Genomic DNA, 13,593 nt, shown 5'->3' with positions numbered 1-13,593 from the left:
TTAGGGTTTATCTGTTGCAATAAAAAAATTAGGGCTACAGATGAAAGATTTGAGATGGGTTTAAACTGAACTGGAATATGAGGTCGAAGAATAACTTACTATTGATAGTTAGGGTTTTAATTTTTCTATATCATGTCGATCTAAATCCCTCCCTCTTCTAGGGTTTACACAACTTCAATTGATTTTCTAGAAAATTTCTTTCTGATTCATGTTTGAATATAAGCCATTGAAGTGATTGAATGATTTCTTGGTCATATTGTTGTTTCTGTTCAGCTAATCTTTTAGATTGATTCGCTTCGATTTGTATTGATCTCTTTTCAGATTGTAACCTCAGTATCATATCCATTACTTCATTTGTTTCTTGCAGGATCAAAAGAAATGTGTTAAAACTCCAGTAGCAGCAAAGAAGAAGAATGTAAGTTGTAATCTTCAAGTGTTAGTATTTTGATTAAAAAAAATGTTGTGAAGTTTAGCCACATGTTGTATTCTCATGTCTCTTAAATATTCTCAATTCATGGATGGCTTTATGGATGTTGTGGATGTGTGATTTGCAGTTCAATTTGTTTGTATTGAACCTTCAACATGTAATAAGAACCATAGGTGTCTTGGTTATGCTATGAGTTGTTGATGTTAAGTACAAAAAAAGTGACAGTAGTCACAGTACCCATAGTTTCTTTGCTTTAGCCTTTAGGTTTGTGTAATTTAAAGAATAATTAGGGATATGTGTTAGAATGTGTAGATTATAGTTTTATTTCAGTATTTCAAATCTTGTTATGTCACTACAGCTAAGTGAATAAGAGCTTATAACACTTACATCATCAAGCAATGTTGCCTTGTGGCTTTCATATTTTTATGTAAAGTTTATAGTAAATATGTATATGTTATTCTGAAATTTGGGATCATGAATCAATTTCCAACCCAAGCCAACCCCATATGTCAGTCATTGGGTCTTCAAGACAAGGAAGCAATAGGGTAATATACTAATATGAGTTTGTAAAGCTGTAACTTTTAAATGCAATGTCTATGACTATCATGTGAAAAAACATTGTGTTATTTATTGTTTAGTATGAGTTTGTTACCACATAGTGGATTCTATATCAACCTTTTCTATTTGTGTATCTTATCATATAGTTGTTGACATGTTGTTTTCTTACTGAACTGTCCATGTTGTCCATATTATGTTTTAGATTTATAGTTTATGTTCTCAATTTCTCACCATCTCAGTTTATCTTAATATAGTGGTGTGTTGACAAATATGTGTGTGCTGATGAAAAATACAAATTTAAGGGCACAGGTGTTGTAAAGTTAGAGGGGAGGTTGTGAAATAGGGACACACTAAGTGGTGAAAGCTTGGTTACCTCTGTAAATAGGGTTTTGTGCCTTGTTACCTCTGTGAGTCCAGTTTATAAGCATTGTTGGATGAGTAAAATGTATGACTCATACCATAAGATTAAAAGGTTTGTTTTTGATATGCTGTCGTTTTTTTGTTAGTGAAAGCCTATCGTCCAGTCTTTACAATATAATGCAGTACTAGTATTATACCTCCATATTTTGTAGTCACTTATTAGATTGCATATCTTTTGCTTGGTTAACATGTGGGTATGTGTGTTGCACTGTTGTTTATAAAAGTGAAAGCTTTGAGGTACTGAAATGTTGGATGTCAGAATTTTCTTATCAATCGATTCTTTGTGATTTGTGAATGCAAATATGGAAATTGTGGACTGAGGTGAAGTTGATGCAATATGCCAGGCAGCCAAGCAAGACCACACTAAGACTGGGAGACATTGTTTTTTTGGCTTTGTTGTAGCCTGTTGTATACTTTCTTTTGCATTCACTAGACTGAGAGTAAATTCTAAACATTGTACTTGTGTGGGTTTATACTTTTCACTGAACATTTTGAACTTAAAAAGATAGACTCTGTTTTTTTCTTCAAGTTTTTAGGTTTTTTCCTAGTTACCGGATTTTATCGGATAAAAATCCGATATCCAATAACTTAACCTTAACCTTATCGAATTAGAATTTTTGGTATCCGCCGGATATTATCGGATACCGGATATACGATAATCCTTAACCTTAACCTTATCGGAACTGCCAATATCCGCCGGATATCTATCCGTTGCCAGCCCTAATGACAGGTCTATGACTAACGCCCAACGCCCAATGGGAAGAAATTGAGAAGTTTAACAGTGAAAGGTGTTTCTTTGAGATATACTCCAATCCGGGAAAATGACTACATGGAAAATGACTACAAGGAAACATCACAGGTTAGAAGTGCTTCGAAAAAAAAAAAGATCATAGGTTAGAAGTATAAATACTAACCTACATCAGTTAGAAAAAGGTTATCCCGATACTTCAAGGTTATGAACTGATGGTTTTAGTCAAAGGTTATCCCGATACATCAAGGTTATGAACTGATGGTTTTATTTTGCGATAAGTTAATGTGAACTTATATATATTCTCCTTCTTTGCTGAGCAAAAAAAAAAAAAAGTTCACAGATTAGCACAACATTATATGTTTAAAAGTGATCACATTTTCACATGTCAATCCAAGTATAACGTAAGCCAAAAGCGACCAAAAACTGAGAGACCCAGTAGCCTACAATATATGGTGCGGGACGCGCCGCAAGCAGTAGCTGTAGTACCAATATGAACCATATTTTTACAGTACATCAAGCAATATGCGTACCCATAGGTTTCATGTATGGCTTATAATAAAATCAATAATAGCCTCGATTTTATTATACTGTAACTACTTACAGTATCATAACTTACAAATGTCTATAAACACTAAAACGTGCTAACTCTTTTGTTCTCAAAAGTCAAACCGCTTGCAACGTCATGGCTTAAACAGTTCACAGTTGAACGCTGAAATTGTTGTTCCAAGCTCAAAGATGTATATCGACACATGAGCATTGAAGACGTAGTTTGATCCTCACGATAATTAGTGCAACATGATGGATGATGACTTTGATCCCGTACAGAGCACGGGCTCAACACCTAGTATTATTATAATGTATCCAGAGCATACAATTCGTTAAAAGGAATGGATACATTTTGGATATATTATATATTATAGAGTCTTATAAGAGAAACATATTATCAAAATATTACACTTAAATTCATTGTCATTTGGATTTTGTGGAGAAAATGGCGCAAATCGTGTCTGACCTTGTCCATCTAAGAGTGTCCATGGATCCTCCCTCTTTCTATTATTTGTTCTTTTCTCTTCTTGTTTGATGTTTTGTTTCTTAAAGTATCTAAACCTTTTAATGTATAATATATTTATATTTTCAAGTTTTGTTTTTGATGTCCGTTTGTTTCTTTTTTTTTTTTTGTTGATGAGAAAGTTAGTAACTATAGTAATCAAAATAGGATAATAACATTACAATATCATTTTATCAAAAACATTAGTAATAATAGACGACTCTTTTTGGACTTTTTGGAAAATATTTATAGTCTTTTGTTGAAGTCTTCTGATCCTCATTTTTTTTCCAATATAGTCTGTTGCGACATTATGATCTCTGCAATATATTTAACCTGTGCTTGTGGAAGATTTTTAACAGCAGAAATATTTTCTTTTATGGTATTCTCGGCTTGAACCACTCAGTCCTTGATGTTTGTTTACTGAAATTGATTTTGACTGCTTACTCCCTAGGTAGGTTTAAAGTTCATTCATCCTTATCTGATTCAGTTCTTTAGATCAGTTACTTTGGAATAATCGTTTTGTTGTTAAGCAGGTGGTGCTATGGCGTTGCCGCTCTTTTATCGAAGACTTTACAGATGGTGGTGTCAAATTTCTGCAGTGGTTCTCACCTTATTAATTTGGTTAATTCGTATCATGGGTGATTTAATTGGACATATACATTCTCCAATTACCAGTCAAAACGATCACCTATCTACTACACAATGAAACTGTTAGTGAGGTTATTTATATTGAAGAACCCTTGTTAAAGATGTACATTTTCAGCTTCTAGTTCTTGTAGTCTCTTCAATAACAACAAATTATTTTTTTATGCTTCTTATTTTGGTGGCAGAGTTTCCAGTAGTACAGAAATTCGCTTATGGTTTCTTATGAAACTCCTCTCTCTCTCTCCCGCCAACATCCGCTAAAATTTCAAGTTGTCACACTAGCAAAAGTAAGTGGGTCAGTGTACGTGTTTGGGGTGGACTCTGAGAACTACTTCGTGTACAACAGAAAATAAGTCTTGTTTTTGGAAAATGATCATCATACTAATTAGAGTGTAACGTGGCAACATATTCACTCCGTGCTCCAACATGCTGAAATACTATTATAAAATGTACTGAGAGCGTATAATTTAGTACAAGGAATGGAGACAGTATAAATGTGCACCCAACAGTCTCTCAATCTCTTCAGGTATTGTTGCATCCCAAGTCCTAACAAGTTTTCTTCAATATGATATTTTTCCAGTGTCGCTTTCTACTATTTTTCCTTTTCTCTTCTTGTTTGATGTCGGGTTTCTTGAAGTATCTGAACCTTTTAATGTCTGATATATTTATATTCAAATTTTATCTATGATGTTTATTTGCTAAAATTGATCTTGAATGCTACCTAGATAGGTTTGAAGTTCCTTCATCCTTATATGATTCAGTTCCTTATACCATTTTCATATCTTTAATGTTGGCAGTTACTTTGGAATAATTATTTTGTTGCTAAGAATGTGGTGCCATGGCGTTAGCGCTCTTTTATCGGTGGTTTTACAGATGGTGGTGTCAAATTTCTGCAGTGGTTCTCACCTTATTAATTGGGTTAATTCATATCAGAGGTGATTTAGTTGGACCTATAGTTTCTCCAATTACCAGTCGCAACGATCACCTATCTACTACACAGTGAAACCGTTGGTGAGGTTATTTATGTTGGAGAACCCTTGTTGAAGATGCACATTTTCAGCTTCTAGTTCTTGTAGTCTCTTCAATAACAACAAATTCTCTTGTTTTACTTCTTGTTTTGGTGGCAGAGTTTCCATTAGTACAGAAATTTTCTTAGGGTTTTGTCTGAAATTCCTCCTCTCTTCCGCCAACATCCACTAGGTAAAGGTTTTAGTCGTCATACTAGCAAAAGTAAGTCGGTCAGCGTGTTTGGAGTGGATTTTGAGAACTACTTCGTGTACAACCGAAAAGTAAGTCTTATTTTTGGAAAATGATCATCATACGTATTTGGAGTTTAACGTGACAACATATTCACCGTTTGCTGAAATACTATCATAATATACTGAGAACATACAAGTTAGTACAAGGATACACCCAACAGTCTCTTAATTTCTCTCAATGTTAATGTTGGATCCCAACAATTTTACTTCAATATGATATTTTCCAATATTGGTTTCTACGGTTTGTTCTTTTCTCTTCTTGTTTGATGTCCAGTTTCTTGAAGTATCCAAACCTTTTAATGTCTCATATATTTATATTTATATTCAAGTTTTGTCCTTGATGTTTGTTTTCTTAAATTGATTTTAAATGCTCAGTAGATAGGTTTAAAGCTCATTCATTCTTATCTGATTCAGTTTTTTAAGACCATTTTCCTATATTTATGTTGGGAGTTACTTTGGAATAATCATTTTGTTGCTAAGAAGGTGGTGCTGTTGCGTTGGCGTTCTTTTATCAGTGTCTTTGTCAGAGGCTTTACAGATTATGGTATCAAATTTCTGTAGTGGTTCTCATCTCATTAATTGGGTTAATTCATATCAGGGGTGATTTAATTGGACCTATGTTTTCTCCAATTATCGGTCTCAACGATCACCCATCTACTACACAGTGAAAATGTTAGAGAGGTTATTTCCAAAGGTGGCACTGGCACCCAATTCTGAGCATTGGCTGAAATTTCTCTCACAACCTCCCACCTAACAGGAATACATGTAACATATGGTGCATGGGCGCCTCACTGGATTGATTCTTTTATGAAGGTCGGCCTCGTAATATTTTCCCAAATTGTATGGTAATTTCCCATGATTCTTCTTTATTCTCTACTCATGGGAACAACCGTATAGCAGCGAAAGGTGAAGTAAGGAATTTTGGACAAACTGTGCAACTCAATACAGAGTGGCGCCAACCTAGAGATGAAATTCAACTGTACCGTCAACATCACAACAAGCAAAGTGATATGCTTCGCCCCATGTGCACTCAGACTACTCCTTCACTTGTTATGAGACAACACAATGACCCTCAAAGTGGGGCTGCGAGTTTAGGTTCTTCTCAGCGGAAGCGTAATAAAATAGGCACAATCAACATGGAGCATTATGAATCCACTGTCATGGATGACAACACTGAATCTCCACCAAAAGATCATTGGGATCAATCTCTCCAAGATGCTAATGCCAAAGTTGTCACCATTGCTCGGAAACGGGTGATTCCACTTCCCTTTGTTAGTTACTATTTTCGCTATATACACTGTCAATTGTTTATTTCTTTTGCCATTCCCTTCTCTGTTTCCATGAAGATTTTTTCTTGGAATTGACAAGGTTGTGGTGAACCCGCAAAGAGGGACTATTTAAAGCATCGGAAAATTAGGCTCAGGCCCAACCCATGGATAACCCATAATATGAGGCCCCTAGATAAAAGAGTTTTATTAGTAGGCCCTGAATTAAAAAATAAATTTAATAAAAGAGAAAAGACTAAATTAGCCTCAAGTATATAAGAGGCGTCACCTACCTTTCTCTCGTTCAGACGCCATTATTTCATTTCCAATGAGAGAGAAAACAAATCTCACTCACCCAAAAAATCAAGAAATCTAGAAAAAAACCCAAAAAATCAAGAAATCTTCCTGAAATCTGTTCCAAAACAAAGATCGAGATCAAAAACTATTCATCATTTGCTAACCCCTAAATCAGAGAAACAGATCGAAAAAGTTTCAGATTCAAAAACCAAAAAAAATCAAAAGAAACAGTTTCAGATTCAAAACCTAAATCGCCGTTGTTACTGATTCCTGTTGATGAAATACTCCGACGATTAATCACTAGGTAAGTTTTGATTTGAAGCTGTTAGTTTTGATTCCTGTTGTTACTGATTCGTGGGTCGAAAATTTCTGAACTAGGGTTTGTAATGAGATTACAACAAACATAACTCATTCTGACTGATAATTTTACAGATCGGAGAAGGAGAACAATCGTTTTGCATAAAAATCCATGAAATAACTGATTAAATAGAAACAAAGGTAAGTCATGGATGTGATATAACTGATTGATTTAGTGGATTTCATTTCTGAGATGTTACTGTTTGAAAACCCTAGAAACTCTAAGTTGAATTGCAATCAACTAACTTGATTTTATTACTACATCAACTGCAGATTCAGAATCAAATTTCTTTTTGGAATAAAAATGGTGAAAGGAAAAATGAATCCCCTAGAAAAGATGATACAATTACAGGTACTAAGTTGTGAAAAATATGTTGTCATGGTCTCATGTTTATTTCTCATATAATGCTTGTGAATATGTAATTACACAGACAAGGATGTGTAACTATAAGTTACACACTCAAAATGTAACCACTGACTGTGTTGTGGTTTGTATATTGATTGTGTAACTTATATTACACATACCAATGAGCCTGTCACCACTGACTTGCCTAGGGATGTGTAACTAGTAGTTGCACATAAAAAATTGGTTGTGTTTAGGATGTGTAACTTGTAGTTACACATAGAAAATTGGTTGTGTAAATTAAAGTTACTCATTAATATGCATGTGTAAGTTAAAGTTACACCTTGTAGAATGTCTAGGATTGAGTGAGTGTGTAACTTGTAGTTAAAATCTACTAACTGAAGAAATTTAAAAGTTTCTAATGTAAGTGATGCTTTTGAATGTATAACTACGCAAACAAGGGCCTGTGTAACTTTAAGTTACACATTCAAAATCTCACCACTATGTTGTGGTTTGTATATTGAGTGTGTAACTTGTAGTTACACATACAAATGAGCCTTGCAGAAGTGGCTGTGTAACTTGTAGTTACACATCTTAACTGTGAGTTACACATTCAAGATGTTACCAATGACTTGCAAAGTGGCTGTGTAACTATAAGATACACATTGAAAATCTAATCACTGACTTGCCAATTGACTGTGTAACTACAAGTTACACATGCATAATAACATAACTGATTTGGCAATTGCCTAGATAACTAAAAGTTACACATGCAAAAATATAACCTATGATTGTATTGTGTTTGTAAATTATAGTTGGACATAAAAAAATGACCCCTTTAAACCTTCATATGCATGTAAGTTAAGGTTACACAACACAGAATAGAATGATTCAGTTTGTGTACTTGGCAAATACACATAGTTTGTAACATGATTTTCATTTTGTAGTTAAAAACGAGTGTATTTGATAAGTACACAACATACTGACTCATGCTATTTTTGTGTGTGATGTGTACAGGAAACCTAAGGCAGTCGTTGAATGCAGTAAAGGATTTAGTAAAGGTGATAAAGCCTATAGGACTGACTGATAGGGCTCATAGATATCTTAGGAGAGCTGCTTACGGAGAACTCGTAATGATGTATTACGATGACTATGATACAACTGTACCAACTACAACAAGACAGATAACTACCAACAAACACGGCGTCTTGAAGCTCTTGAACTGCTTTGACATGGATTGTGAGACACCATGTTCATTCAAGTTTGCTGATGATAAGATTATAGAGTCTACACCGGCAAAGCTGGCTGGTATATTTTGCATGCAGAGGATTGGAAGCAGAAAGGGTCAGAAGCTGTTAAAGTACTATTGTCCTAGTGATTTGACTGACAATGTTTTATACAGCAAATACTTCACCGATATCAAATCTACAAAGCATCAGACGACGGTGACTAAGACAAAAATTTTAGAGAAGATAAAACAACTTATGGCAAAAAGGATAAAAAGTGGGAAAAGAAATAAAGTTGATGAAAAGGATCTAGTTTGCCTGATAGGTCTTTATCTTTGCTGTGTATTGTTTTTTGGCGACAAAAATGCCAATGGAGTGAACGCGAAATATCTTAGTATCGTTGAAACTTATGATACGGTGCTCAAGGTGTCGTGGCCTGATTTAATACACGAGCACTTGTTTGAAGAGATTCATACTAATCTTAGTTGTTTGTCAAATGTGAAGGCTTGTGTGCAATACCTACTGGTAAAAAGCTTGTGTGTAATTTCTATTCCAGCAGTTTTAGTGTTACGTGATGGATATTTTTGTTCAATCGACTAATTAAAATTTATATGTTGCAGTTATTGTTTGCTGAACACACGCCAGCAGGATTAATCCCGAAAGTTGAGAACCACGAGGAAGATATCCCGAGGGTTGGGAGATGGGATATATACCAGATTTCTGATTACATTTGGAAAACAGACATGACACAGTTTTCGGTAAGTGTTATATGTCAGTTGGTTTAGGTTTTGTAAATTTATGGTAATGTAAGTTAGATAAAACTTTGATGTAATCAAAATTGTCATGTGTAGCTATAAGTTACACATTTAAATGTGCTTGTGTAATTTATAGTTACACATGCAAAAGATAACACAAGTGAATGCAACTATAGGTTATGTAACATATATATCATGTTTGTATATATATCCTGTGCTTATGTAACTATAGGTTACACATTTTATATGTATATCCACTTTACATTAGATATATGTGTAACCTTTAGTTACACATATCCACTTTACATTAGATATATCTAATGTGCTTATGTAACTATAGGTTACACATATAAAATGTGCTTATGTAACTTTAAGTTACACATACAACCGAAAAATGTATATTTAGAATGTTCAACTGTTTTTTGCAATCTCTTTTTAACCTCTCCATCTGTTAATTGCAGCCAACTCCTAGCTTTGTGGCTGAGTTTTCACAGCTTGAGAAGCAGCTGGGTATATCAACCGTGGTACCCAGCAAGGACGACCTGCAAAGTTGGCTGAAAGCGCAAACTATTGAGAATAGCCATCTGAAAGAGCAACTGCAAGAAAAGCAAGCAATGCTTAAAGCAGTGTATGCAATTGCAAGAGAAGGGATATCAGAAGGGGACCTTTCAGGAACAGCGGAATTCAAGGTTCACAAATTTAGTTGCCAAATTATGCAAGCAATGGGTATTGATCCTTACAAAGTGACCCAGGAAGAGTTTATGCAACATGAAGATGATGTACATGGAGGTACTGAGCATGGAGCTACTGAGCATGAAGAAGAAGAGTTACAATTAGTTGAGACAGAGCAACAAGGAGATGGAAGTACTGAGCAAGAGAAAGAGAAAGATGACGCGGAAACTTCCTTCCATGAAGAATGTAAGTAGTTGTTCATTTTTAATTTGCTTCTTTAACTTGATAGAGGTACCCAATTAGTTGACACTAAGGTCTTTGAACCTTTTTAATTTCATATTTTACTTGTTCATTTTTAACTTGCTTGTTTAACTTGATTAGACTTAATAAATGTTGAGTAAACTGATCATATGGATGTGTAATCCCTAGTTACACATGCCACATGCATGTGTAACTTCTGGTTACACTAGTTAGATGCATGTGTAACTCCATGTTACACTAGGTATCCATGCCATATTCATGTGTAACATGAAGTTACACATATTAGTTATCCAAGCCAGTCGATTACACATGATATATTCTTCTTGAAATTTTATTAAAAAAATTTAACATCATCATCATCATCCTAATTCTCGTTTCAATACTTGTGCAGTTCCATGTATGAGCCTTGCAGCTGGAAATACGCCAACAATTCTGCAAGCTCAAACTGCTGCAGAGGGGCACAAAAGACCACTCAGGACATATAGTTCGAGTATGAAGAGTGTGACAACTTGCAAGACTCCACCAAAGAAAAGGCCTGTCGCAAAGCAAAATCCCACTCCTACAAATAATGTTGATGAGGAGCAGAAGAAAGATGTTGAAGAGACACCTGTTACGGATGAGGCACAGAAGAAAGCTGCAGATGGTGGAGTTGTGGATGGGGCAGGTGATGATGTAGATGCAAAAGCCGTAGGTGATGATGTTACTGCAAAAGTCAATGAGGATACACCTGCAACTGTTGGTGACGGTTTGGTTATGACTGCTCCAACTCAGCCAACTCCTGGAACTTTTGATGACAGTTCTGCTTCAACACAGTTTGAGGACTCCATGGTGATAACTACTACAACACCGCAAACACAGCCTGACAATGCTCAGACCTACAGGTTGGTGCAACTAGGAGCTAACCCCGATGATATGACGAATGTTGAAGTGAGTGAAATGATAGATGACATCGTCAGCAACATTAACAAAATTGAACATGGACCCGCAGTGACGGAGAATGCAGAACCTACCTCAACTGGTAACCACTCTTCCGTTCTATTTTTTGTTTGTAATGGAATTGTAACTTCAAGTTACACATTGTAAAAGGCATGTGTAGCTTGAGGTTACATACAGTGTGTTTTGTTTGTAATGGAAGTGTAACTTCAAGTTACACATTGTAAAAGGCATGTGTAGCTTGAGGTTACATACAGTACATTATTATTTTGGCTTGTGTAACTTTAAGTTACATACATGTGCTAATTTTACTGAGATTCTGCCTATATTTGTTTGCGCAGCTACAACGCAGGAAAACGTTTTTAGCCTTGGATTAGAAAAAACTCCAAAACATGCAGGAGAGTTACTGAAGGAAGCTGCGAATACAATAAGAGAAAGGCAACCATCATTCATAATCAACATGATGGTTGATTATGAAAAAACCAAACCTTTGACAGGTGCAAGTCTCGTGTTCGAGGTCCACCATGTGAGACCTTTCACTAATAACTTCAAACACGGTAGGACTAGCAACCAATACTTCCCAAGCCAAACCTTCATCTTGAAGATCCACAAGCTTTTCTTCATACTCATGGGTTAATGGAGTCATCATATTAGCACCAATTTCACGACGCTCCGCCATCAAACACATTATTTTCCTCCTAATCTGAAAAGGAGAAAAAAACTCATCAATGCATAAAGTGACAAAACATGAAATAAAAAGACAACACAACAAAACACACACACACACTCAATTAACCTGATCAAGAAGAGCAGATGTAGGCATCTTCTTGTGAACCAGAACCCAGCTATTGATTGATTCTGCTAGAGTACTAGATGTTCGTCCATACCGACAACCTTTGAAATAGGCATTCGCATATGCTTCAGGTGGGATTGTCTCGATGTAATCAGCCACCCAATCGCAGTTCAAATCTCTAATCTTCTGTGGCTTTCACATGGTTTTCAGGTGAGAGTGCGTATGTCGCCTCTCGGAAATGGTCCATCACAAGTGAGTACCTAGGATCTGTTGCAGTGATGGGTATATTCTTCGTCAAATGATAGTAGCAGAAGCTGTGGAACCCATCTGGAAACAAGTGGAACACCTTGCAAGAGTCCTTCATGGCGATCCGAAAGGAAGGTGATTGGCCTCCCATCACCAACAACTTCTTTCAAATTCCTTAAAAACCACTCCCAGTTGTCGATCGTCTCAGAATCGACTAGTGCAAAAGCAAGGGGGAAAAATCCTACAAAAAAAATTGTGCAGAATCGAAAGAATAATAAGTTTCACACATGCTAAAACAAATATGTAACTTAAGGTTACACATGCTAAAACAAATATGTAACTTAAGGTTACAGATGTTGTTTTCTTAGTTACACACTGAGTAAAGTAATGTGTAACTGAGAGTTACACATGTGTAACTGTTAGTTATTTGTCAACTGAAGTTGTTCATAAAAAAAAAACACATAGAAAAACATACCTTTACCACCATTGATCCCAGTAGCTTCCATCAAGCAACCTTTGAATGTACCAGTAAGGAAAGTAGTATCCAAGTATACCATTGGACGATAAAACCGGTACCCTTTGATGCATGCAGCAATGCGATGAAAATCCGCTGGAACTGTTTATTTTCACGTTCAAACTTTATCACACTACCAGGGTTGGTTTCCCTTATAGCATCAATATACCATACCAAGTGCGAGTAGGACTTGACATCGTCGCCATAAATCGTATCATAAACCTTTTCCCTAGCATTATATGCCTGGTAGTACTCCATGTTGATCCCATAGTTGGTCTGGAAATCAGCAGCAATTTGCTTGGGCTTCTTGTGAGGATTTTTGCGAACTTCTTCCTCAATCAAACTAGACGAGAAGCTGGTGGAGTGAGTTTGGTTCAAGTTGCGTCCACCAGCACCACAAATGTGCTCAGGGTTATAAGACCTGACCTGAAGAGATTCATACAAAATATAAACAATTCAACCAAAACACAATATGGTGCCAAAAACATCATGTGTAACCAAAGTTACACATACTGTAACAAAACATAACATATGCTAAGCATTAGATGACAGAACACGGAAAACCTACCTGAAACATTTCGTTGCTTTCATCGATAGAAGCTGCATGGAATTTCCAGCCGCATTTTTCATCTGCACACCTTAGCCGTGAACCTAGAACGCTCATTGTGAGTTACAATCATTGGAAACCAGTGCGAAGACGATACTTGGTAAAAGCAACCCTGACTTGCTTAACTCCTTCAACAAACACATGGCCAATATCACCAAGAACCTTGGGCCAACCATCCGATAACAAAGGTTTCGCTGGCTTACTTTTATCTTCCAA

At 35.9% G+C, this 13,593-nt stretch overlaps 1 protein-coding gene across 1 annotated transcript; it reads left to right on the top strand.

Annotated features, from left to right (window-relative positions):
- The first annotated feature begins 7,331 nt into the window (after positions 1-7,331).
- On the top strand, positions 7,332-12,224 carry LOC113334579. The gene is made up of 6 exons (XM_026580803.1): positions 7,332-7,379; positions 9,217-9,354; positions 9,813-10,269; positions 10,676-11,302; positions 11,559-11,655; positions 12,221-12,224. The coding sequence occupies exons 1-6, from the start codon at positions 7,332-7,334 to the stop codon at positions 12,222-12,224; spliced, it is 1,371 nt and encodes a 456-aa protein (XP_026436588.1).
- Positions 12,225-13,593: the final 1,369 nt, after the last annotated feature.

The sequence above is a fragment of the Papaver somniferum genome, unplaced genomic scaffold, assembly GCF_003573695.1.
Source record: "Papaver somniferum cultivar HN1 unplaced genomic scaffold, ASM357369v1 unplaced-scaffold_137, whole genome shotgun sequence".
NCBI classification, from domain to species: domain Eukaryota; kingdom Viridiplantae; phylum Streptophyta; class Magnoliopsida; order Ranunculales; family Papaveraceae; genus Papaver; species Papaver somniferum.
Note: the sequence above shows the minus strand (reverse complement) of the source record. Positions and strands in the feature narration are given on the sequence as shown.